Source organism: Trachinotus anak, unplaced genomic scaffold (assembly GCF_046630095.1).
Source record: "Trachinotus anak isolate AG129_WGS33_773 ecotype Australia unplaced genomic scaffold, CSIRO_AGI_Tana_v1 ptg000018l, whole genome shotgun sequence".
In the NCBI taxonomy this organism is placed as follows: Eukaryota; Metazoa; Chordata; class Actinopteri; order Carangiformes; family Carangidae; genus Trachinotus; species Trachinotus anak.
The window spans coordinates 15,979,774-16,005,856 of record NW_027273869.1 but is presented as its reverse complement, the minus strand read 5'-3'; the positions used below and the strand labels follow the sequence as shown (position 1 = coordinate 16,005,856).

At 42.5% G+C, this 26,083-nt stretch overlaps 1 protein-coding gene and 1 long non-coding RNA gene across 2 annotated transcripts in view; one reads left to right on the top strand and one right to left on the bottom strand.

Annotated features, from left to right (window-relative positions):
* Window positions 1-5,700: 5,700 nt before the first annotated feature.
* Window positions 5,701-6,318, bottom strand: LOC139634994 (uncharacterized). The gene is made up of 2 exons (XR_011694113.1): window positions 6,191-6,318; window positions 5,701-6,101 (listed from the first exon to the last, which is right to left on the bottom strand). It is a non-coding gene; the product is annotated as an uncharacterized lncRNA (long non-coding RNA).
* acss3 (acyl-CoA synthetase short chain family member 3) overlaps window positions 6,095-26,083 on the top strand; it is a 33,028-nt gene continuing 13,039 nt past the window's right edge. Inside the window, exons 1-9 of the mRNA XM_071501858.1 lie at window positions 6,095-6,503; window positions 8,185-8,329; window positions 9,022-9,210; window positions 10,022-10,156; window positions 11,765-11,905; window positions 12,519-12,599; window positions 12,846-12,941; window positions 14,420-14,571; window positions 20,079-20,182. Of these exons, the coding sequence (XP_071357959.1) occupies window positions 6,166-6,503; window positions 8,185-8,329; window positions 9,022-9,210; window positions 10,022-10,156; window positions 11,765-11,905; window positions 12,519-12,599; window positions 12,846-12,941; window positions 14,420-14,571; window positions 20,079-20,182 (1,381 nt within the window). The 5' untranslated portion in view covers window positions 6,095-6,165. The remainder of the gene's footprint in view (window positions 6,504-8,184; window positions 8,330-9,021; window positions 9,211-10,021; window positions 10,157-11,764; window positions 11,906-12,518; window positions 12,600-12,845; window positions 12,942-14,419; window positions 14,572-20,078; window positions 20,183-26,083) is intronic.

Here is a 26,083-nt window from a genome sequence, read left to right as displayed (position 1 = left end):
AGAGAGAGAGGGAGGCTGGGAGTGGTTGGGAGGGGATATAATCTACCTCCATCCTCATAATATCTCATCATCACCTGGCATTGTTTGCAGGGGAACAGCAGCTCTACACACAGGCAGTGGGAAAATATAAACGTCCATCTTGGCACAATAAGGCGGGACAATCCAGCCTATAAAAGATATTCCACTGTATTCAAGCTCTTCTTGACATTAAATGAATTTGCAGTGGAAACAAGTGATTCATCTTTAGACCACTGAAGGTTTTTTTCACGCATTTAAAATATATATATGCATATTTATGTAAATTAACCCCTTGCATTAGATTTAATAGGAGAAATTAAGGTTAAAAAGCGATGATATCGTATAAAATGATTCAGGGTCAGGCTTATGACTATTACACTACATGGCCAAAAGTATGTGGACACACACACAAACGATGTGAAGAAGCCAGCATTTTACTCACAACCCAATGGGCATCATTATGCTGCTATAACAGCCTCTTCTTCCCTGGACAGGCTTTTTTTTTTTTTTACCTGGCTGCAGGAATTTGCTCCCACTCAGCCAGAACAGCATTAGTGAAGTTGGCCACTGATGTTGGGTGACAAGACCTGGGCTGCTGTTGGTGTTCCAGTTCATCCTAAAGGTGTTGGATGGGGGTTTAAAGTCCTGGTTCTGAGCAGGCCAGTCACATTCCTCCACACCAAACTGGGGAAAAATATTTCTTTGTGGCCCTTGGTTGGCACAACTGTTGCCACAAAGCTGGAAGCAAATTATTGTCCAAAGTATCATGTTTGCTGTGGGATTAATATTTCACTAGTGGAATAAAGACGCCTTGTCCAAAACATCAAAAACAGCTCAAATGCACAGATGTATGTGGCTAGAGGGTCCACATACTTTTGACCATATAATGCAGCTGATAAATCAGGGTAGCACGCAGGGCCAGTGTCCCCTCTAACTCACTGTGGGTATTAAATAATTTATTGCAGACTCAATAAAAAAGTCAGTCATCAATCACTGCATCACATCTAGATGCTTTCACCACATGCAGCAGTGCAAACCAGTATCCCAGGTTTGCACTTCTGAATCCTACTATCATGTGTGTTTTGTTTTTTTTTTCTTGCCTGCACGTGTTAAAGCTTAGCCATGTATAATCCATTCATCCATTGCACTTCAGAGATCAGCTGATCACATCCACGCTTTTGCCATTAAGGTTTATTGTGAACCGCTGAGCCATGCCGCCTGTTATCTCCTCTCCTGGCTACATTGCACTGCATGCAGCCTGATAAGGACCGAATGATGGTAGTGAACCTTAGTAGAAGGGCTTAAGGATTAATCCTCATGTTTATAGGCTACCACAGAACGGAGCCAAACCACTGACTCCCTTCATTTACTGTAGATCTGCTGCCTAATGGTCCCTGCTGCTGTGGCATATCTCATACATGGCCAGTCATTGCACTTGACAGAAGCAGCGCTCGACAAAAACAAGTAGTGAATCCCTGGTTGGGGGGCAGGGGCGGTGTTAAGGCAGCATGACGTGTCACATGGCTCGCAAACCCCCATGACAAATGCAAGCTGTAAACATGAATACACACCTAAGGCAAGAGCCAATATTTAGGTTTCCATGTGCAAAGATGTGCTGGACAAAACCCACTGTATTACAGAGACAGTGAAATCCTCTGAATCTCATTTACCTTGCCTTGCATGAAGAAAGTCACTTCTAGCCTATACCCATTTGGGGAGCAATTACCTCACTCCTAACCCCACTTCCCTTCAAATTAGCTCCTACAGAGTAGGTATAAGAACGAGAGTTTGAAAATGTGAAATCATAAATTCATTTACTTTTCGTTTTCAAGCATTTCTGTCATCGTTTTTCTGCTCTGTTTTTGGTGGCATCTGTTACTAAACCTGCACGCTTTTAATCATGGTCCATATGTGCTGGTGAATTCCAGCCACCCACAGTCCCACCCAGCTGCATGCAGATGTAAACTGGTGGTAAGTGGTAAACTGGAGGGAGGGGTAGAGAGGGTGAGGGCTTACGAGAGCGCAAAGAAAGAGGGCACTGAGAGATTACAGGCTCCCTTCCATATGGGCTAGAATACAGTTCTGCTTCTTTTTTTTTAAGAGGTGGGATTATGCTGCAGTGCTCTTAAAGCCCTCAAACTGCAAATAAATTGATTTCTGAAAGGCCTCCACTCAACCAGAAGAATATGCAAGAGGCTGTGTGAACGGGGCAGAAACGGACGACTGGACCGAAGATGAAAGCTCACGACATCAGTCGGCGTCAGAGCTTCATTTGCAGGCTGCACATGCAAACATGAATTCAACAGGTGCCGTCATGAAAGGAATAGTTCGACATTTTGGGAAATACACTTATTGACTTTCTTGTTGAGTGTTTGATGAGACGATCAATACCTCTCATGACTGTAGGGTAAATCTAAGAATAGAGCCAGCAGCTGTTTTGCTAAGGCTTGCAACTGGGGAGAAAGCTCTGTTTGAAACTCCTAAAATCCACCTACCAGCACCTTTAAAGCTCACTAATTAAAGGTTTATTATAAATCAGGCCCAGGTACTACATTAATACTGTGAAATTATCAAAGTGCTAAGTCCATGGTAAAATCCACACAGAAACTGTGCCTTAAAATGAGCCATCAGGACCTCTGTAACTTTGTGATGTCGCAATGAAAACTAAAAATAAAACACTGGACACTATAAAATTGTAAAATATGGGACCTTTAATGCATTACATTGAGTTCTGTGAATCTTCTTTTGTTGTCGTAAAAATCTACAATGCACTGGATTGCATTGGTACCGTGGGATGCCGTCATGTCTTTGTCGTTCTTCTGCAATTGCTTCAGCAGAATTGCTTCACTAAATTAACACACGGGTCGCGGATCCAGGTAATAATCATTCAACTTGCATTTATTAAAAAGGGACTCTGGGTAGCAACTATTATTAAAAAAGTAAAAGTAAAAAAGTACATTTTGACAACTATTGACTCTAATCCCCATGCAGCACTGACTGTGATCTATATGGTATGTCAACGTGTTCATTTCATAGTCTGTTCAGATTTCCTGCATGATGTGACAGGCTGTTTTCCCACAGCAGTCCTGAGCTCCATCAGGCAGCGGCTGACAGATAATGAAAGTGAACCATCGTGTAAACATATGTGAGGTACTGGATACTAGTAGGCGTCTTGAAAATGGAATTTATTTTCTAACAAGACAAGCTGATGCAACAAGTGTGCAATTTTCTAAAGAGCAACAAACTAAAGTAGCTACATTGTGATATTCACCCACTTGTCAAGGCTGTTCTGTAAAAAACAGTTAAAAAACAGACTTTCATTAAGGTGCCTTTAAAGAGGGCATGAGGGGAAGGTTGACAAAGAGGAGGCGTCACCCACATTGCATTGGCTATGGTATTTTGACCTCTAACACACTGCTATTCTAACCATAAGGCTACTGACGCCCCCTTCAGGGTACCAGCACCCATAAAAGCACAACATCATAGTCATGATATTGTCCTCTACACACTATAAATCCCAATTCACTCGACTTAAAACTTTATTGCACACAAAACTTTCAGTTTAGTAAAGTGTAACATGAAAGTTATGACAACACGTGACACAAAATTACTGTATCACATTAACTTGCAACAAAAAAAGTTTTTGAGCATCTAATTCTACAGGGAACATATGTTATGTGATATAAAATTACCAGGTTTTCCTGATGTTTATTGAACACAAACAAACTTAGTTATTTCATGTACAAACAATATTATATATTGGAATTTATATGTCAAATTAACATAAAACATAAATTATTCAACTACTTTATCGGCAACAGCTCGCAAACAAAGGAAAATACACCCCACGCAAAATAAATGTCACATGACTCTCGTTTAACACTTTTTCAGCCGAATGATGAAAAAGATTTGTTTTAATAACATAATTTTATGTCACGTTAAGTGGGAATATCTAGTACACATGTGATAAAAGTTCCTCCTGAGTGATTTAATCTCTTCTCACTTGAGAAGGAACAACAAACAGAAGTATGTCATCTGGTCTTGTCAGAGTAATAAACGGCATAAAATGAGAAAATTCACTAATGCTGTGACACACATCTATTTTTAGCTACAACTTTACACTCAGTGTGTAAAAGCTTCCCCTGCTTTGACAGACATTAAATCGGAAGGAAATAATCAACAATGATAATGGCTTTTACCTAGACCTACATCACCAGTGCACTGTTTCAATGATTAAATTAGAACAAATCCACTCAGCTGTAATGACGTATCAGTTGTTTTAAATGAGGAATAATGTCGATTGAAATCATTCGCAAGACTCTGAGCCCACTGCTGCATCTAAAAGCCATTCAAGATGTAAAATGATAATCATTATCTTCAAACTAATATGATTATCAATCCATATTCAGACACTCTGAGGGGGGAGGAGAAGAAAAAAAAATACTGCTTGGAGAGTGATCATTTGCAGATATAAACTCTGGTAATTTGCCTCTAACTGTGTCTGAAGAGCAGTCGACTGTTTCCTGCTTCAAAAAAAAAAAAAAATCACTCTCATCACATAAAATCAGAGAAGAGTGCAAGATGGAGGAGCTGTCTTGGACTCCAGTTTCGATCTGATTGGACTCTATTAGTTAGTGGTCTGTGCACGTCAGGCACCAGAGATCATAAGAATGATACATATTCTGCTGATAGCTTCTGCACTGTTGTATAAAAAGAGTTATGGTAGCGTTTTGGGGGGGGGGGGGGGGGGGGCAGTGATTTAGCCAGACCTTTTGACCAGACAAATTACAGCATGAGAGGGGAGGGGAGGCATGCTTTCGCTGTCAGTGCTTTGATTATAGTGATACATGAATATAGATTGTGACTTGCATGCTCTGTTGGAATGTGATGAAATTTGAATCAATATTAGGTAAAAAAAACAAAAAAAAAAAACAAGCACAATTTCATCATGTGAAAAGCCACAGGACAACTAGGAGAATACCTTGATCAATAATTCAAAATATGGATAATGCAGGAGGTGTTTTTAACTGATATCTTTTCTCTGTCACTTGGGAAAGAGAAATGCACTGTTTATTTTTCCCCTGCAAACCTGTAAAAGTGCAAGTTCGGTGAACCCAGTAGCTGGGAGGCAACACCTGAGAGGGGCAACCCTGGAAGATGCATGATACTTCCTGAGCTGCTCAACACAAAACGCCGCTCTGCATGTATAAATAGAACCAGATGACCTGAAATATCAGATGCACGGGTTACTCAACCAGGTTGCAACAGTGTGCGAGGGGTCGTGTCCAGAGGGCGTCAGATGGATTATGGGTATCTACCAGCAGCTTGTATGATAGGTGGTGACGAAAGAGATGTTACGCCAGCATTATCTGAGAGGACGCAGAGCTGCTGCTGCCTGTGTGGAGTGGAAGGATTGCACAGGATTGTTATGGAGAGTGAGTGACTCAGCTTAACAAGTGAGGGAGTCATGTTGTGTTTCTAAATTGATTCCATACAAAATACCCAATTATGTTAGAAAGAAAAAAAGAAATCCTCAAACAAACCCCTAAATGCTTTCCTGATCAGTTTAAGCAGAAGTATTTGCATTTTGAACCGGAGACTGTTTATTGATGGCACCCCTGAGGACCATGAAAGTTTAATGCTCTTGCTTTGGAAGGGAGCTTCAAGCATTTCACAAGTAAATATAAATGACATGGATTTATTCTTGTTTTGCATGATAAAAGACGTGCCATAGGCTGACAGCTACTCCAGAATTATGTCTTGGGGGTTATATGAGGCTAAAAACTGTGATTCTGATTACAAGTTGTAAAAAAATAAAAAATAAAAAATGTAAAACTTTTCTAATTTTGCGCAGCAGGTTTGGAGGTTTGCACAGTTTTACAGTGCTGCCTGCACTCAGAGCGGTTTGTGTGTTGTGTAACAGTGTAAATTGTGGCTCAAAGCTCCTCCTGCATCAACTACATCCAGTTCATAGTTCGCATTCTTTGAGGGTATTGTAAGGATTTCTGCTTAAGGCTCCTCTCCCTTTAGGTGGCCCCCGGATGAAGGCGCCCAGTGTTGAATCATAGCGGCGGATCTCTCACCTGCAGAGAACACCGGAAGCGTTGAAGTTCACTTTAAAAAAAAAAAGTAAACATTGGAGCAGCAATGCATTTCCATTTAAAACACATACTGCGCCTGAATCACTGCGCTGCTGCCCGCTGTGGGAGGACTCTCGGGGGGAAGCTGTGGAGAGTTTCGGCCGCAGCACAGCAGCAGCAGCGTGGTTTGAGAGCTGCAGGAGCGCTTGCCTCTGCAGACGCTGGGACGCATTGGAGCCGGCGGTGCCACAGGAGCCATGCATCTGACGCGACGGCGTACGGCCGAGCCTTCGCCGCGGCGAGGGACGACCCCGAGCACTTCTGGGGTGAGATGGGACAAGACATAAACTGGTTTGAACCGTGGACCAAAACCTTGCACACGGAGGACCCAGTGTTCCCAAACTGGTAGGTTTCGATGTCGCAAGCGAGCAGAAACACCACAGGCATGTGATTACGATGCAGCCCTAACACATGTCAGGTCTGTTTTGCTGCTAAACGCTCTCGACCCCCACCGCCAGACTCCTTAACAAGCCGAAGCTCACAATTCCCAGCCTCCCATGGTTCATGAAATCCTCGAAAGCCTAGAAAAGTCTTCCATGAAACCTCGATGCAGTTTCAAAATGAATGTATGGCCCTAAAATACTGAAGTTTTACTAATAACCCCCCCCTCACAAAATCCTAATTCACCAAAAAAGCTCTTATGTCACCTCAACTCCCATCCAGAGGAAACTGGAGTTAATGAGTTATTGCTGCGTTCAAGACAACTGTAAAGTCGGAAACTTCTGAGGGAGGCCCTAAAAATCATGTTAACATCAATGAAGCTCTAATGGACTAGCGGGCTTATATAAGTTAGTACAAAGATTCTGGCAACTTCACTAATGTATAAAGAATATAAATATACCCCAATTACTGGTTGAAATGAATTAAATCACGTTTGTAATACTGCCGAGCCGCAGCGGAGACTTTCCGACTTTTCGATGTGTAGTGAATGCAGCATTACTTTGACCTGTGCCTGTATGTAGAAACCTTAAATTGAAACTCTCCATGTAATTGAGAATATGAAGGAAATGGTAAAAATACATATAGACTTAGATTTCTGTAGTCTACATACGTGAATCTAATAATAAAAGCCATTTAATGTCGGGGATGAGAATAGGCCGAGCAAGGAGATGTGTCACTTCAGACTCATCTCTGGCTGGAATTTGGAGATTGGTATTTAAGCTAATGGCCTAAAAAGCTTAGCAGCAGGTTACATTTTGTTATTTTCTTGCTTCCTTCAGTTTGGAAGAGTTTGTAATGCTATTTTATGCTATTTTTTATGTCATTTTATTGTTTTTCAGTGTTGACCTTTAATTTATCTTTGAGAAAATGTGTCTCCCTTAAACTTAATAGTTACTTAAATTTACCCTATATCACGGGAGAATGGTTTAAAAGTCTTCATATTTTATGACAAAGCAAATTGTAGGATGTTTACAAGATGGTTAAAAGTTTTATTTTAGCTGCACAACCTAACGTTTGCATGTTGTCTAATGTTAGCAAAACTTGTTGAAATGTATGGCAGCCCCCAGATATCCTGCTGCACAGGGAATGATATGAAAATGAAAATTACTTTTCCTTCTTGTTTGGTGTGTGGGGGTAGCAGAGCCTGAATCTAGTGCAGCCATGTTCAAATGAAGGACACGGCCACCCTTTCTCTGTGGCTTCCAAAACAGCAGAGCCCAGACACCATCTGCTCCACCTGCTTGCTGCTCCTTATCCATATGCACAGCAACAGAGCGAGCTGAAACTGTCGCCTTATAAAGTGCATTGATTTGCTGTGTGCTGCTGGCACAGACATCTGCATGTGTGCTCGAATTGGTTTGAGTTCAGTTTTAAAGTGTTAAGAAAGAACCCTACCAGGCAAAAATACACACTACAGAACAGTATGTTTTTGGAGGTTTTTTTGATAGAGGTGGTGGCATGTATTTTGTTCATGAGAAATATATTTTAGTTGTGTATTTAGAAATCTGTTGTATATATTCATATATTCATATTTGATTGTTGAACAGTGTCGATTGTTGATTGATGTCATTTTTTCCCCCTTCAGGTTTGTTGGAGGGAAGTTGAACATGTGCTACAACGCTGTGGATCGTCACGTGGAGAGCGGCTGTGGAGAGCAGCCCGCCATCATCTATGACAGCCCAGTGACTGGAACTAAACAGATCATCACTTTCAGGGAACTTCAAGACCAGGTAAATAGTATTTTAAAAGAAGTCACAGAAGGTAACAGTACAAAGCGCTGCATGAAGTCACTTTGTTAAAGCCTGAGCTGGACTCCCAGGATGTGTGGTAAAAAATGGATTGTGAAGCATGCAAGCAGCCTGTGGCTGCTTTTAGAGCACTGAAATTAGAATTTGTCAGTGTTGCCATGACAATAAATTTACTTTTCATCCTTCATCTAAGACACTCAGCCAAGTTTTTCTTCTATGGCAGCTGGATCGAGCCAATATTAGCATGGAAAACAGAAAAACATTATAACCGAGAGAAAAGAGAAGGGGAAGTAATTAACTTCACTGACATTTGTGCAGATGCTTCAGTTTAATTAAGGTACAATGACATGCACTATAATCAAAATGTGTTCTAAACGGGCAGAAGTATAGCTACAGCCTTTTATTGGTCTTTGCCCACAAGTAAAAGGATATTTAATTTAATTTAAAAAAAAAATCTTCTTTCATTTGTCAGATTATATCTAGTTGAATTTAATTAGTAAATTCCTTTTTTCCCCCCATTCATTACCTAAAAACCATGCACAAGATGCATAGAGAAATCCCCGGGGGCACAGTGTGTCTTTTTAGCAAACATTTGAAAAATTGCAGTGTGAACTCAGCCTAAAAGCATGTTGATGTTCATAACGCTGCATTGTCTCCTCTGGTTCTTGTTCCAGGTGTCCAGGTTAGCAGGAGTCTTAGTGAAGAATGGGGTACGCAAAGGAGATCTGGTGGTCATCTACATGCCCATGGTGCCCCAGGCCATGTTCACCATGCTGGCCTGCGCGCGGATTGGTGCCCCACACAGCCTCATCTTTGGCGGCTTTGCTTCCAAAGAGCTCTCTGTCCGCATCAATCACGCCAAGGTTAGAAAATGTTACTATTCACGCTGTGGTTGAGAGTTGTCTTCTCTTCAGCCACGACAACAGGACTATATGATCTGTATTAATTAATTTTCACTCTTCAGCACCCTAACGACTCAGCGAGAAGTAAGGATTTATGCACTTGAAATACATTCAGATTTTCTTGCACAGTTTGTAACGTGCGCCATTCATCCTGCAAAAAACACTGAAAGCAAGCACTTGACATTTTGACAGGGAATGTTTCTGATGATAGTGATGTCTGTTGAGTGAACTGTTTTTATGAATATAAATCTAAAGAAATGCTAGTGTTGCCACCAGCTTCTTGATCAAATGTTTAAACTGCTCCTGTTGAATGAGAGAGCCTTGTTCAGCCTTGCCGTAGACATTGCAATGCCCTACAATGGCCACTGTGGCAAAAATGAGCAAGCAAAGACTGAGTGTGTCACATATAGAGGCCATCTGCTTCAAAGCTGTGGCCTATGAAAGTAAAAAATCTAAAAAGTTACTGAAATTGCTATTTACACTCCAGGAACACCTCAGGTGTGCGGTAGGCCTGTTATTTTCCATGGAACTGATATCACACGCATGTTATAAAAAGGCTTCTGTGAACTGCGTTTGACTCGACACTGGAGTGCTGCCACGGGCAACAAGCTCATATCACTAACACCCTGTTAAAAATGCAGCAAAACAAATTTTCAAGTATGTATGATGGGAGCCCTGGCTGCTGATTCGAATGCAGCTCAAACACATGATGCTGTAAGTTCTTGACATTTTTACACAATCAAATGCTCACTTGATCTCTGTGTTTTTCCAGCCCAAGCTGATGGTTACAGCCTCGTTTGGCATCGAGCCAGGAAGGAGAGTGGAGTACATCCCTCTGGTGGAGAAAGCCTTGGAGCTGAGCTCTCACAGGCCCTCGAAAGTTCTCATCTACAACAGGCCTAACATGGTAAGAAGGACAGAGCACCGTAAAGCCACATTTAACCACGTGGTATCTTTTTCTAAACCTGCCGGTGATGTGACAGAATGTAAACGTATCTGAAATATTGCAGCCAGCCATATGTGAGGCTGATTAGTCCAGTCACGGTGTAGCCTCTGTTGGGAGAAAAGGACTTCCCAAAGGGAAGGGGTCGCAATTTTGAACCTATAAGAAAGCATTTAATCATTGAAATGAATCTAAAGCACCATTGGACTTTAAAGGATTATTGCCTGGAATTGCCCAAATATACATGAATGCTGTAATAGTCTAACAAATCCTTCCTCTGAGTTAGAAGATGAAATGATGTATAGCAGGTTCAAGTAGAGGAGACAGAGCGAAAAATGCATCCAGTACGTGTGCAGCTGAGGGATGGAGGTTGGTGCATGTTAGAGGCGGCCTGGTGTGAATTCAGTCCGGAGGAAGTCTGAGCTGTGTAGGAAAAATACACAGCAAAGAATTGTGGATTAATTTGGTGACAGCCAGTTGAAATTGGCTTCACTTATACACAGGAATAAAAGAAAAGCAGTGAAATTTGAGCTTCCTAAACTTGATTTCACGGTGTTGCAGTCGTCCCTTCATATTTTCTTGTCTGGCCTCCACGTCTGAGTCAGTTCACTTTTGTAATCAGTTATGCCACGTACCTCTCTCTGGCTTTGTTGTGCTCTTGAACTAAAGTTACATGAGTTATTTTGTCTTTTTTTGATCTTTCCAGTCGTATCTATCAGTGCTTTCTCTGGTGAATTAAGAGGTTGCTGTCAGGGTTTTTGCAGAAATTTTGGAAGATATACACGATGGTTAGTTTTCACAGGAAATCCACTGGAAACTCAAACCCTTAAAATCATGTGAAGCATCACTTTGAAGGTGGTTGCAGCTGCTTCATCATATCCCGCATTCAGTAAGCCAGAGGTCATGGGTTTTTTGAACACAGTGTCTAACATGAAAGCCTTGTTAAATCAGCCAAGCTTTGCTCTGGCTTGGCTTTAGCGAGGAGAAAAAAAAAAAAAAAAAAAAAAAAGATGCATTTCAGAAAGCTTAGGGTTTTATGAGATGTCTGTCCTCTGCCTCAAGAATCTGTGATTCTGACTGAAGGATTTTCTGAGAACCAAAGAAAGAAATGACCAGGACATTTCTTCAGCCTCCTGTGATGATTAAATGTTAATGAAATTTCAGAATCAAAGAGATTCACTAAGATTTGGCATGAGACAGATGTCGGCAACAGAAAATGTAAAGGTCTTAAACTGTGACCTGAAACCACCTGTGTTGGCGACTATAAGAGATTTTAATGTCAGATGGGATTTAGGACAGAATTTCAACACAAAGGTCTAGTGTAGAAATATTCTATAACTGTGAAAATATATATGTATTCAATCTGAAGTAAGAAATTATATCCACAAGTGTTTTGTTTTTTTTTCCACATAAACTGAAAAAAAAACGTTTTGAAAACCTCAAACCACCTCAGTCAGTGGATTTGATTAATAACTCAGAGATGAAATTTAGAGCCGCAGAGCAGTTTCCTTTTAAAGTAGTTTAATAAGAATGCAAATAAGACTGAATTCTTCATTTTTCTTTGTGTTTAAGGAGAAAGTATCACTGAGTCCAGAGCTGAGTCTAGACTGGGAGGAAGAGATGGCCACCGCTCAGCCACATGACTGCGTGTCTGTCCCCTCCAACCATCCGCTCTATGTCCTCTACACCTCTGGGACCACTGGAACGCCAAAGGTACGGGTATCACAGAGCCGCGTTGAGTCGTAGGATTCGCTCTTGGCCCCTGTTTGCCAAAATGCTGTCACCTCTGTGTGGAGCTTTCGTGTGACTCATCTGCTCTTTGACTCCGGAAAACAATCCAGGCTCCATCTAAACACCACCACCATGATATAAATAAGACAGAGCTTTTCCACAGCAGGAGCCGGAGCTCATGCAGGAGGAATCGCCTGCAGGCAGTTTCAAATGGAAAAATCCTGGCTCCTTTCAAACAGCATCATTTTGTCTTTGGGCAACAGATGATATAAAATATCCAACTGCTGGCCACTTCCTGAACTTAATGGTGCCATTATTTCCAGCGTTGTTCTGTCAGCTTCTCGGTTATGCCTGTAGGAGACTGTAACTTGTGGAGATGAGGACTCACTATCATGTGCAAAAATAGTTATGCAGCAGGATTAATTAATAAAAGCAACTGGAATTGGTTTGAGGAGCATTCATTTGAAAACAATGTACCACCCTGTTTTGTGGAGCAGGGGTGAAGGGCTGTGTTTAGACTGATATTAAACCCCTGCCGCTTTGCTTAGCGCAATACCTGTCACTAGTCTGATGTTTTTCTTATCTTGTCCCCCAGGGTGTCGTGCGAGACACTGCGGGCTACGCTGTGATGCTGAAATGGACCATGTCAAATATTTATGGCCTCAGTCCTGGAGATGTAAGGCAATAAAGCATTCTCTTCTGAGTCAGTGCTGTGCTTAAGAACAAAGAGCAAAGAGAAGGATTGTTCTTCACTTAAAAGATTTGATGACCATGTAATATTCATCTGGACTGAGTTCTGCTCTGAAATTATTAATTAGTATTAAGGATGATGCTGATGCAATTCTCTTCACTTGTTAAATAGTATATTAAAAGTTTGTGTTTAGTTGACTTTGTGCACATTTTCACCTTTAACAATTTGCAGGTTTGGTGGGCAGCGTCAGACCTGGGCTGGGTGGTCGGCCATTCATATATCTGCTATGGTCCTCTGCTCCACGGTAACAGCACAATTCTCTATGAGGTACGTCCCAGTAGACAAGGTTTAGTATCTAAGAAGAACTGCAGCAGTATTGCAAACGTCAATAAAAATGCCAGAAATGTGCAGTAAAACCTGAGTTGTACAACTTAGAAAGCTGCATAAGTCAGGTTCTAATGTCCGTTGGGTGTCAGCCTTCGTTGGCCCTGCAAGCTGAATACATCCAAATTTGGTTAATGCCTCCAAAGTTTATGTGAACTGGGCCTCGGTTCAAGATGTGGCGAACCGTTTGACACCGTTGCCGCGTTTGACTCTGGCTGCTACGGCTACTGTCAGGAGTCAGGCTGCAACTCCTTCTATCCCAACCCTTCACTTCTTGTCTTTTTTCTTCACTAATCACAGTCTCTGTGTCACCTGCACGTCTCATTTTTCAGCTGATTTTTCAAAACATTCCTTTTAACATTTCGTGTTTCAAAAGCAGCTGTGCTGATTTTTAACTATTTGCAGTATTTAAACGTTAACATCACAACATAAGTACCCAACGGTATCAGTACCTAATACCTCGAGCATACAGGCCCTCTGCTGAGCGTGCTGTTGTTATGTGGCACACTCCTTATGAAGATGAATGGTAAAGGAATAAACAAGCTGTAATTAAGTATTTTGTTTTGTAACAGCTACTTGTGATTATTACACGTAATTTGGCTTTGCTTTGTGAGCCCACTACCCACTGGTGACTGGAGAACAGCCTCTACGCGAGCTGTTTATGATGTGGAGGGTAATTAGCATAGAACACACTCTGCAGATCGCAGCGGGGAGGGATGTGGGTCGGGTGGTTGAGCTTTACGTCTGCGTCGCACAGTTGTGTTTCTAAAGTTGAGGGTCACCCATTACATTAGTACTCCTGATTTTCTCTCACCCACAGGAAGTGGCAGTAGTGGGCATTTGGTTAATTAATCAGTGTTTGACTTCGGGTCACACTGGTCATGTCACGTAGCTTTTGTTTTCGCAGCCTGTCTATCTTGAGACGCGATGCTACCAATCTGTTATCTTCCCTCTGATCAATACACAGACACAAATATTTATCCAGAGCAGAAATGACAGCCAGTACTCTCTGCTGCTGTTTACCATCCCCTCCTGCAGTTGTCTTCCTGCTGTAGGGATTGGCAACACAATGGAAATTGCTGTTGGAGGCATTTGCCTGCAGGCGTCTTTTACCTTTTATCTTTCCTCCAAACAATACTCCAGTAACACAACTGTGTTTTTTAAGTCCATGGATTTCTGGGCCCATCTGTCTGGAAGGCAGCTTTCCAGTGTGCATCTCCATTTTAAACAGCTGCTCAATGAATATTCAAGGTTCATAGTTTACAGCTGTGGTGAATTTGTTCTGTGGAACATGGTGGAAATCTGTAATGTTTCTGAGCTTCCACAATCTGTGGATCAGCTATTAACTCTGAAGGTGGTCTGCGGCCTGATGTGTAGCGTCTGTGAACTAACCAGCTGCGGCTGAACTGTCTTGTTTACAGGGTAAGCCTGTAGGGACTCCCGACCCTGGAGCTTTCTTCCGTGTGCTGTCTGAACACGGAGCTTCCTCCATGTTCACAGCGCCCACTGCCATCCGAGCCATTCGCCAGCAGGACCCACAAGCTGAGATGGGGAAAAAATACCCCCTGTCCAGGTAAACAGCAGCACTTCATCCTCTACAACTAAGAATAAACAACAGTTTGATAGCAATGACTATAGACTAAGTGCTAAATGAAGGAATGCCTTTTATATTGTGCAAGAGAGAGAGAGATTAATTGATTAATTGATTGGAAAGTGAATATCTTTGAGCCGAGTGCAATATCCAAATCTCAGGAGCTGCATTTTTTTTTCTTATAAAGATAAAATAGGTCACCACATTGTTGTGCATTGTTAGTACCATAAGTGCAGAATCACATCATCATCATTTAAATTTTTTTTTTTGTCTGTGAATATGCAAAAACGATCATTGTAACTGTAACTGTCTCTCTCATCACCAAAATAATAGCAATATATTTATTTAGTTTTTCACATAGCATTCAGCCCTAGACTGAACAATTAATTGATTTATTAAAAACTAATCAACTGATTGTTAATTAAAAAAAAAAAAAAACCCTAATAGAGATTTAAATCATATCAAATGTAAATGGATGCCACAAACCCGTCCTTTTAGAGAGAAGAAAAAATAATGATACATATCATACAACTCCAGTGTTCAGATCTCGACCGTTTCCTGATCCATGAACTGAAACATGGTTGTGCTTTTGGGAAACGACACAAAACCAGTGAAGACTAGTTTGTACAGACTCCAGCCTTTAACTGCAGGATGTGACATGAGCTCAGAAAAGCCAGGAAAGATGCGTTGAAGTATCTCCTGGCTGGTAATGGTCCTCACAGCCCGTTCAGCCTCTCGTTAGTCTCCGGCCATCTGGTGACGCGCAGCCCTCCTCCACCTCTGTCGCTCCCAGTTTGTAGCCTTAGCTCGAGCCGCTCGGGTGTTAATGAGGATGGATAACGAGCGATGGCAGGTCACTGCGGTCCACCTGTATTAAATCATCCGACATGAACTTGTTTTTCCTGCTGTCTCACTGGTCAGGTTAAACTCCCCTGTGGCTCAGAGTGGAAAACAAACATTTTTCATAGCGCCTGGGTTGGCCTGCAGAGCTGAAATTATCGAGTTCATCTCAATTGTTAATTGTTTGGAGGAGGACACAGAAACCTGAACCTAAGGGTCGTGGTGTCAAGTCGCCACTTTCATTCTGTCCAGCAGTCTGAAAATGCCTTTAGGCACACAATCATAAAGCAATTCTGAGTGGAGATGACCTACGGCCCTGGTGAATCATTCAGTAACTGTGGCATTGTGTGCTGAATTTGACCAGCTTTGGGTTTTTCGCTGTGGGGAATGCATAGCACCTTTTTTTTTTTTTTTTTAAATGCTGTTCTTGCAGATGGAGATTATTTATCTTTTGCCTCACATATCTGTGGCATCTCTCCTCTCAGTTTTGACCCTGCCACAGTCAGTCATTTAAGCAACATGCTCTTCCAGTGTACACTTTCTTGTTCTTAATGTGTCTTTTCCCCTTGGAGGAGGCAGGTTGGTGAAAGATTGCACAGTTTCCCTTTGGCACTCAGAAAAAAAAAATCATGTCACTCTGGCATAGAGACAGAAAGACCAAGGCAGCAGTGAAACTTGGCATCATTTTAACACAGGGCGGTTCAATGTCAGGTCAAGACTTTCCCTTTAACTTATATGTACTTTCCATCTTACAGTTCCAAAAAGAGATTTTATGGCATTTAGAGAATCTGTAATACTTTCATGGAATTTAAAAGCTTTTCATTTTTTGAGAGTAAAGGAGACAATTTATGAGTCACTTCTGTCTAGAAAGGTTTAATTTGCTACATGATTGAGACAGAGGAAAGCATGAAGTATCAAAATAATCGAGTCTTTCTTTTCAAGAGGTGTTGAACTTGTTTTCTTCATGATGGTAAATTGTTTGATCCTCTACACTGTGCTCAATTCACCGGTCCAGGCTGAATTCTCAAGGCTGTGCAGTATAGATGCATATGAGAAATTCATCCAAGCATTTAGCATTCGTGACAATACCACCAAATGGATCTAGTCTGTGGATTCTTCCAGTAACACATAGAAGAATATGTCAATACTAATAAAGCTGCTTTTAATTAAAAGTGTGTTGATGGAAATAGTAAAATCTTTCATAAAACTGAAATCTTTGATTGTCAAACACATAACTTCATGCATGAGAGACCTTCAGCTATTTCATACAGCTCAAATACCCTGTCTGGGCTTCATTGACACTGTGGCACATTTCCCCCCTCTAGGGCCCGCTCGGCTATAATAGCCCTGGACCCTTATCAGTGCGCTTGAGCCGTATAACTCATCACTGTGGATGTGAAAACTAAATTGAAAGTCTGGCTGCAAGGCTGTTGAAAGCTGTGATGGCAGCGGTGGTCTGTGTAAATGCAGCCTGACAAAGGCGCGGAGATTCTGTCAGCTGTGTTTTAAAGACAGGAGGGCTAACTAACCGCTCAGAGAGCCTCACTCAGAAACAAAGTGACAAAGTGCACGACTCCAGCTGATGCACAGTCGAGGCCGGCGCTCGGGGTGATGTTTGCACCTTGTCGGCTGCTAAGTGAAATAAACCTGTGAGAGTAGACCAGAGCGTTGATGATGCTGGTGAATTGCCATTTGATGCAGTTAGAGCTCTACACACTAACACACACACATAACAACAGGTCACACACTCAGACTTTTAGGGTTCATTATCTGAATTCTCCTTTTCTTATCGCAGAATCAGCTTAAAGCACATCAGCGATTTCTAGACTTAAAACGTGACAAAAGGTCATCATGTGTTCCACCTGAAGCACTAAGAGCAAGATGTTTTCAGCTTTATTGGCCTCCTCCAAGGTTGTTTTGTACAGATTAGTGGGGCCTTATCTTTACAAACTAGCAAATAAATATGGCTCCTGATTGGACAGTGTTACCACTGAGAGAGAGAGTATTTGCTTTTCTGTTTAATATCTTTCCTTAGTTTGCTTTATAGCACTGCACCATTGTGCTTTACCTTCGCCAGCAGCCTATAGTGGATGCCAGGAACATAACAGGTGGTAGATTTGTTGGTTTAAATGTGGAACGATTAAGCCTTTCGTTTGTCCTCATGTTGTACGTGTGTGAGAAAGTTTGTTTTGAAACAGACGTCGCTTAGCTCTCAGATAATTATCATCCTACATGCAGTACGTGCAGTGAACACAAAATGTGAGGTGGGAGGTGTCTTTGTTTGAGCAAAGACGGCGATAACGAACAAACTGCTCAGATGTGATCATCATAAATATTTGTAGCTTCATGCCATGTAGGTGTATTCCGGAGTAACTCGCACATGTGTGGTCCTTGGTTCTTTGGGAGTGATTTTAGAAAGGGTTTCTAAAGAGCTTTTGTTCCTCTACAAGATCGCAGATGTTTACGCCTATGTTACTGACTCATTGTTCAGCCCTTGAGCCTGGGCCGCAGCCAAACCATCGCCCTTCCTCTCCTGCTTCTAAGGTCATTGAGAATCCAACTTCCATTGAACTCCTTTGAAAACCTGAATAACACAGGTCCTTGAATAACTAGAAGCACGAGGGTGGGAGGGTAATGGGTTTTAACTTGAATATAAGGTCACTGATTAGTCAGCCATTCATTTATTCCTCGTTATTTAGTTCGGTTTCTCCAGTGCAGAATCTGGCAGCTGAATAGAGGGACATTGTTAAAGCAGGGGCTTCATTAAGGCCCTGGACTTCCTCTCTTCTTACTTGACACATAGAGGATTTTTAATGACCAATATAATGACGGTAGTTTGGAGCACGAAAAAGCCAATAGCCAATAAATCAGCTGATATCACCTCCTGAAGTTAGAAACAAATGTTATCGTCACAGAAGCTTTCTGGGTAATTAGACCTGTATTTGGGGAAAAATGCTAAAACACTATAATTCAACAGAAAGAAGAAGAAAGAAGGCACCATAATGTTATTTAAAACACAAATTACCCCTCATCCTTCAGTGACATCTGTGTGGTGATAGGCAGCGGCACAACATTTTGAATGTCTGTTTATTTACATGCATTCTGTTTTTACGGAGGTGCAGCCAGTGCTCAGCAAACAGTGTTTCAGAAGACCAGAAAACCCAGACTGCATAATATCCCTGCGACCTCTAAAACCTGAACAATCAGGTTTGAGAGGAGTGCTTGAAAAAGAGAACAGAATATTATCCAGGGAGAGAGCAGAGATGGAAAAGATGTGATTCACTTGGGGAGAGAGTGAGACATGATGAAAACTCTCTCGCCTTTTACAGAAGACGTGTGTGTGTGTGTGTGTGTGTGTGTGTGTGTGTGTGTGGCGTCAAGTTTGATTGGAGGTGGAAGGTCATTTCATCATGGCGGCGGGCGGAGAACAATGACTGATGACCAGCGTCCAACTGTGGAAAAATGTAGTGACTAGACTAGTATCTGCAGCTGCACTGTGGCCTGGACTTACAGGGGGTTACGGTTCCCCTCGCAGCCTCGTGGCGAGCATCCAGCAGTGTTGTGAATTAGGTATGAGCAGCCGTGGGCAGCCATCAGAAGGCGTCGGGATGAGAATGATGGCAGAGAAATTGGGGCAGGCTGAAGAAAGAAACTGCAGTGTTTTGGGTCACTTGTAGGGCATGGAGGGAGAGTTTCATGAAGCCAGGGAGTAGCTCTCATCCAAACCAGGAGGAAGCTAAAACTTGAATAAGAAAGGACGAGTAAGGGAGTGTCACATTTGACAGATTCAGATGTCCTTGCAAGATTTTTTTTTTTTTTTTGCCTCCGGGTTGTCATTGATTCAGGGGCTCATCAGTATTGACTTAGAGGCCATCTTGAGGGCAGACTTTTCCTGGGGGAAACAGAGCAGCTTAGCCTTGCCAAGAGTTTTGAAATGAACGTCCAACTTGAAACGCCTTTTTGAGATGAGTAAAAATGTGTGCAAGTTTCAGAGGAAGGGAAAAAGGTGGAATTGAGTGTTTTTTCTTCCATGACATTTTAAAAGTAAGAGGCTAAGGACGGAGCTGTTTGAGACGCCAGTGGAGATGATGCTCAACACGCACTAAAATTCACCTCTATTGTCCTGATGACTGACTGTGAGGTGGAAAACCATCACAGGGAGACGCAAAGATCTGTTTGGTCAGCGAGCGTGGCGAGAACGATCTGCTCAGCGCTGTCGGAGGCAGCGGAGAGGACGCCTCAGTCACAGCTAGGAGCACGGGCACAGTGAAATGGAGGGTGGTGCCAATTTACAAAACACTTCAAGCAAAGAGGTAAATCAGAAGCTCACAGTCTGCACAGCAGTCAGGGTTTCTCATATAGACACAGTGTTAGAGAGCACAGGGAGAGATGGCCCAATCCCATGAAGCATAAACCCACACAGACTAAATTGCTAGAATCTGTCGTAGGCCATTGTTTGACGTTGTTGAAGTCTTGGATAAATCTTAAAGGAAGGATTTTCAGAAAAGTTTGAGTATGTCAGCACTCACACTTGGTAAAGTATATTTTGCACTGCACAGATTTTGACTTGTCCTGTCCATTCCTGTGAGGCAGCAGATGTGTCATGTTTCCCTAAAGTGATTGACAGATGTGCCTGTGTGTCCTTGCAGCCTGCGGTCGTTGTTCCTGGCAGGGGAGCGATGTGATGTGGAGACGCTGGAATGGGCAAAGAGAAGCTTTGGGGTTCCTGTCCTGGATCACTGGTGGCAGACAGGTAGGAAGGAATTTCACTTTGTAAAGACAGATCAGAAAGTGATTTTTACCTTGTTGGTACAGTTTGTTTAAGGCTGCACTGGGGGAAAAATACAAAATAGATAGACCTGCCTTACTGGATTTCATACATTTTCCCTGTAGCCCAAAGTACTTGCCTGTTGGACTGTAAGCAGCAAATTGAAACTTGAAATGAAATCCAAACTGACTCCTAAAGATCTGTGTCTGAGCTGTGAAAGCTGGACCAACATGTTCTGTTCTCCTCCCTCTTTTGTCTGTTTTGTGGAAAGCATCACAGAACAGAAGCTCACTGAGTCCAGCTCATGGACTTAATGTCACAGGATTTCTGGTGGTTGAAGTTAAAACTGCTCTAACATTTATCCCCAGCCATATGATATGCGTGAAGCTGCATAGTGCTGTTTTAATTATGTCAGTTTAGTGGATTGAGAAGCACTTTGCCCTCAAACTTTAGGGATTAAGGTTTTATGATATAGATGCCGAGAAAGTATTTCAAGGACCTCAAGTGCTTCATTAGCCCAAACTGTATATGATGTTTTAATTTAACCTGATCTTTAAGACTCGGCCTCGTCTTAAGCTTATCAGTGTGAGAAGACTGCAAATGTGCACTTTATTAGCCCATTGACATTAACTTGGCCTTGAGAAGAGGCATAACTCCAGAAAATCCCTATTCCCCAAAAGCCTGCTGACATTATGGAGCACATGTTATCATACTTCCCACTTTGATTAATCCCTCCTGTATTTTTCTATTGTAGACCAAGGGATTAGTCTGTAATACAAAAACTACTAGAGTAATTATGACGTCAAAGATCCCCCCAGTTTGAATTTCCGAGCATCTCTGGGAACCAATCATCACACGGTGATGCGTCATCATTTCCACCAGTTTTGCAGACAGGGCAGATGGCTGAGGTCACTCGGGATCTCTTTGGAGAAAAGACATTATTCCTTTGATTTGATACCTTCAAGATTCGTCACTTGAAGTGAGAATCGTGGCTGAAAGACCCCACAGTCAGGTTGGGAGACTCCCAGAGAGCATTTCTTCAGCTGGCCACATTCCTGAGCAGCACAAGGGATCTGACTGGCGTTACCTTTCATTGTCTTCACTGATGTTTAATTGACTTTGCACTGAGTGACTGGCTGAGACGTGAGGACTAAGTTGTGTGCTTAGTGCAGAGATAAAAGAGAGAAAACAATCACGTCTACCTTGTCCGTCAGTTCAGGAGTGGAAGTGGAAATTGCTTCCCCACTGAAGCGTGTGTTAAATCGGACTATTTGATGAGGAGTCATTACCATCTCATTCCATTCCACTTTTTTTTTTTTTTTTTTTTTTTAGGAGAGTCCAAATACACAAAACCAGGATTACCCAACCGTATGTGATAATGTCGATTTTTTTTTTTTTTTTTCACTACAACACAATTACAGTGTTTCGTGGTTATCCAGTCTTGGCGCAGAAGGACTTTTATTTTGCTCTGTCTGCCCCTTAAAAATTCCATTAACAGAGTCGATATCTCAATACCACATCGTACCAGTGCACTTTAGATTAATATCATGCTCACAGAGGCTGAGTCATGATCATCATTTTCAAGGCGTGCGAGGTCGTGCTCCTTAACTCACAGTGCACTGGTTGTGTATTTGACAAGTGAGGGGAAGTTTTGCATTTTTCCAGAAACTCCCCTTCCTCCCCGCACAGTTGGACTATTATACATCACGGCTGTTGTGGGTCTGAATGATAAGAAATGTAATTGGAGTCTTTGGTTCCCTGCATTGTTTTCTCAGGCCCTGGTTTCTAATGGTTCTTGAATGGGTAAGACCCTGTTAGCCTCTTGGATTGGAGGCCTGAGTCCAGGCAGCGTGCCATCACGCTAATGTTGTGCCTCCTCCCCCTCTCAGTTTGATTGCCGGCCTCCCCAAGTAATAGTGAACAATGATGAATGTGCCAGGGACAGCAATAGAGCACAATTGGCTGTCTCTTTGTTTTGTAATGTCCTGCCTGCGCAAATGGAGGATCAATGCCGAACAAGACGACATCTCTGTGTTAAATATGGAATCAATACTGTTGCTGGGCGGTTGGAAATCCATCGACCTTGAGTTTGTACAGGCGGCCTACTCTGATCTCAGCGCAGATTAACCCACTTGGCTGATTGGTCTGTCCATGCCCAACGGGAGTGGGAACAGCTCAATATTGCAATATTTCAGAGATGTGATTTATCAATTCGGTCTCCTGAGTTTGAACTGCCAAGCTGACTGTAGGCATATCTCAGACTTCCTGAATTCCAGGTCAAAGCTGCATCCTTTAGCATCCGCATCCCAACACTGAAGACCGTACAACTGGCCAAAAAGGCTGCCCCACTTCAGCCATTTCTGGTGTTGCCCCATAGTTTTGGTCTTTGTGAAGCTAGACCATCTCATCTGGGGAAGAGCTGCAGGTTCAGTCTGGTTTGCCAGGACACCTTCCTGACTGGCGTCCACCCAGCCCCTGAATGAGGACGCAGCTACATATACTGAGGGTTTATGCTTAGCAGCAGGCTTATACAAAGTGAAAATCAATTTGTCGAAGTTCAGTAATGGCAGTGAATTCTCTCTCTGTCATATTTCTGTGCTCAGTTTAAACACACATACACTGGTCCTTTGTTGCATAAGGCTTTTGGATGATTTACTGTTTATACGAGCAGTGTGGGAGTTGAAGAGTTTAGAACAAGCAGCCGTGCGCACAGGTAAACAGAAGATTATGACATTTGCAAGCCTTTTGGTGCTGTGTGATTTAGTTGTTTACACTGTTATGTATAATACATCCCGTTGCTCTCTAGCTCTAGCTTAGATCGTGTCGGACCGGCAGTGCAGAAGGTCGGACTGAGACAAAGTTTCAGCCCCTGGATGTGCTGAACAGAGGTGCTGATTCGCAGCTTTCTCTCTGTTGCCTCGGTGTTTGTGAGATAACATTTAATTCTACTTGAACACCCAGGAGTTTGTACTGTAGCTCAGTCAAGTTTGGATCTCGCTTCCTTTCTTTCTCTCCCTAACACACACACACACACACACGAAACAAAATCCTGCCACACTTTGTGGCTGCCCCAGTCAGGTGATTTATTGAGTTTGGAGAAAAACCTCTGGCGCCCTCTTGATTTCTGTCTAGATGTGTAAATCCCATTGGATTCTTCACCCCCTGCTAAACTCAATAACTGGCAGCTGGCGGCCAGGGCTGCAATCCAAATGTGTTCTCCACTTTTTCACGGTAGACTTGGTCACTCCACTTCTCACTTGCTTTCTCTTTGTGTGTCTGAGGCAGTTTGACTTCCAGCCTGTGGGTGAAAGAAAAATATGCTATGCCATGTTATACATATTCATTAAAACAACTTAAGTTTGTAATTTTCTTTCCGGAGTTACAGAAGGAACCAAGCAACTTTTTACAATTTGTCTGAAGCTCACCTGCATTTCCAGCAGCACCTTTCCCACATCCATACTGCTGCAGCGGTCACACTTGGTTGGAGGTATTTTATCTTTTTAACACCAGTTTCTCACAAGAGACTAAAGCCAACATTAATTTTTCATACTTGCAAGTGTTGCCATCGTCCAGATAACTCGTGCATGTGTGCATACAACTTGCAGTATAAAAACGGGTGACATGTATTGCATCATTCTTTCAACACGGCGAGTGTTTCCAGGATAAATTCATTGTTGGTTTTAGCCTCTTCAGGGGAATTGTTGATAATAAAAATCTGAAGGCCAGCCCTGTGAGGTGGTGGTGGTGGTGGTGGTGGTGGGTGGGGGGTGGGGTTGGGGGGGTGGGGGGGCAGTGTATACTGCAGTTCAAATTTATCAGTATTTTTATATTGACACAAGTGTTTGCAGTTCTCAAGGGAAAAGTGTGGGTGTACAGTTTCCTGAGTTCCTGAGTCACCCTGCTGGGAGTGTCACAGCGCAGCATTCGACCGTCTCCTCAAAGACACAACATCGATCAAGCAACTTTTAGCTTTGTCGGTACCTTGACAACTCCGCTTCATCTCCCCCCCACCCCCAACAAAAGAGAAGCATCTTGCTCATTGGAAAAGCAGTTTAGTATTCAAGGCTCGTTTGCTCGAAAATGGGCATCATAGGAAGGAGAGACAGACTCCTCCTTGAGAAACTCATTAGAGTCAAAACACCTAAAAAGCAAAGTTTGTTTGCATCTTCTGGCTTCCAGCTGCGAGGGAAGTCATTTTTCAAACTTGTGACAGTCTTTTTAAGTCACTGTCTCGCGCATTTTTCATCTATAAATATTGATAGATCTGTCCTACTTATACAGCAGGGCTTTGCTTTTCCTAGTCACCTGCAGAATAGAGAGCAATTGAACAGAATCAATCACCAGTGCAGTTGTTCATTAATATTTCCAGCTGCACTGCAAAGCTGTAATCGATGGTGGAAAAAAAAAAAACAGGCACCGTGAGCAATGATGGGAAGAGGAGTTCAAAGAGAGCAGAATTTAAAGTAGTATAATATGAGTTCCTTTAGGATTCAGGTGCCAGGAGAGCAACATGCCTGGATTTGTTAATACAGATGTCTGACAATACACAGGTGTGTAGTTGAAAAAAGATTTTTCTTTGTGGTGGTGAACAATTGTTGAAACTTAGCCTCTGGTTTGAAGTGACCTTGAGAGGCAGTAGCTGGGGAGGGGGGTCAAATTACAAATCTCCAAGAAAAAATTAGAAAAAGAAAAAGTTAGTCAAGGTTATTTTCAAGTGTTTTAATGTTTTATTGCTGGAAGGAAGGAAAACAAGGATCCCGGGAGATAGCAGAGTAGCACAGTACATCAAGGTTGCTGCTTTTGGCTTTCACACCTCTGAGTAGGCGATTAAGTTAAATTTCAGTTCACTTTAAGCAGGACAAATTGAATTAATTAATAATGAATCAAATAAAATATTGGTCACTGGATTTTATTTTTGATGAATGCTTTAAAAGCCCCACCCCAGACTCCTCGTTCTGACAGACTTTTAAAATGTGTCCTCCAGCTGCTCAGTAGCAAAGCTGCTGTATCATCACTGTAGAATTCTTTATTTATCAAACAGAGCAAGTTTTTTTTTTTCCTCCTGCAGCTCCTGTTGAAAAGTGCATAATCTAATTCATTATCTTTGACATCATCCCCCTACAGTGGAAACAGTTCATTGCCAGGCGCATCACTCTGAAAAGATTAAAAACAGCTCAGGGTTTGGTTCGCATCATCTTCCCATCCATCCCCTGGAGGCTTCCCCTACCTCGCAGCCAGCTGTGTATCACTGCTGATTGGTAAACAGTCGCATCACACGAAAAGAGCCGGCGGCGCTCTCTCCTTCCTGGCGGAGCTCTCGTTAGAGCCGCACAAGGGCCCGGCTGGAAAAATGGAAGGAGCTGACACAAAGCAGGCTGTTTGCTGTTGTGCTGGTGTCGTGAAGAGAGGTCAACGGGTTCAAGCGTGTCTTCAGCAGTATTTCGCTCATCAAACATAGATTTTTTTTTTTACCGTTGATCGAGGGCAATGCCAAATTCACACAGTCTTTGCTGGAAATATTTATTTGTGCTTAACAAGCTCATGGTAGAGAATTCAACTTATTTGACCAGTTTAGCTTGCGGTCATTTTTCACTCTTGAGGACTCGGCTGGTGCAGGCGAGATTAGTTTCCTGATACAGAGGAGAAGTGATTTTGGCGTGCTCGTTATTCCCACGCATCATCTCTCAGCCCGCTGCTGTAATCTGATGTGCTGATTCACCCCCGTCTCATCGGCCCAGACGCGACACCTCATTTCTTTTTGTCACCTGCACCCTCTGCTCCGTCCCCCACCCCTCCCCCCCTTCACCTTCAACATCATTGTATTGCTTGTGTTTATGTGCTTCTCTCACACACACATACACACTGTGCCTTCAGAAAGTATTCAGA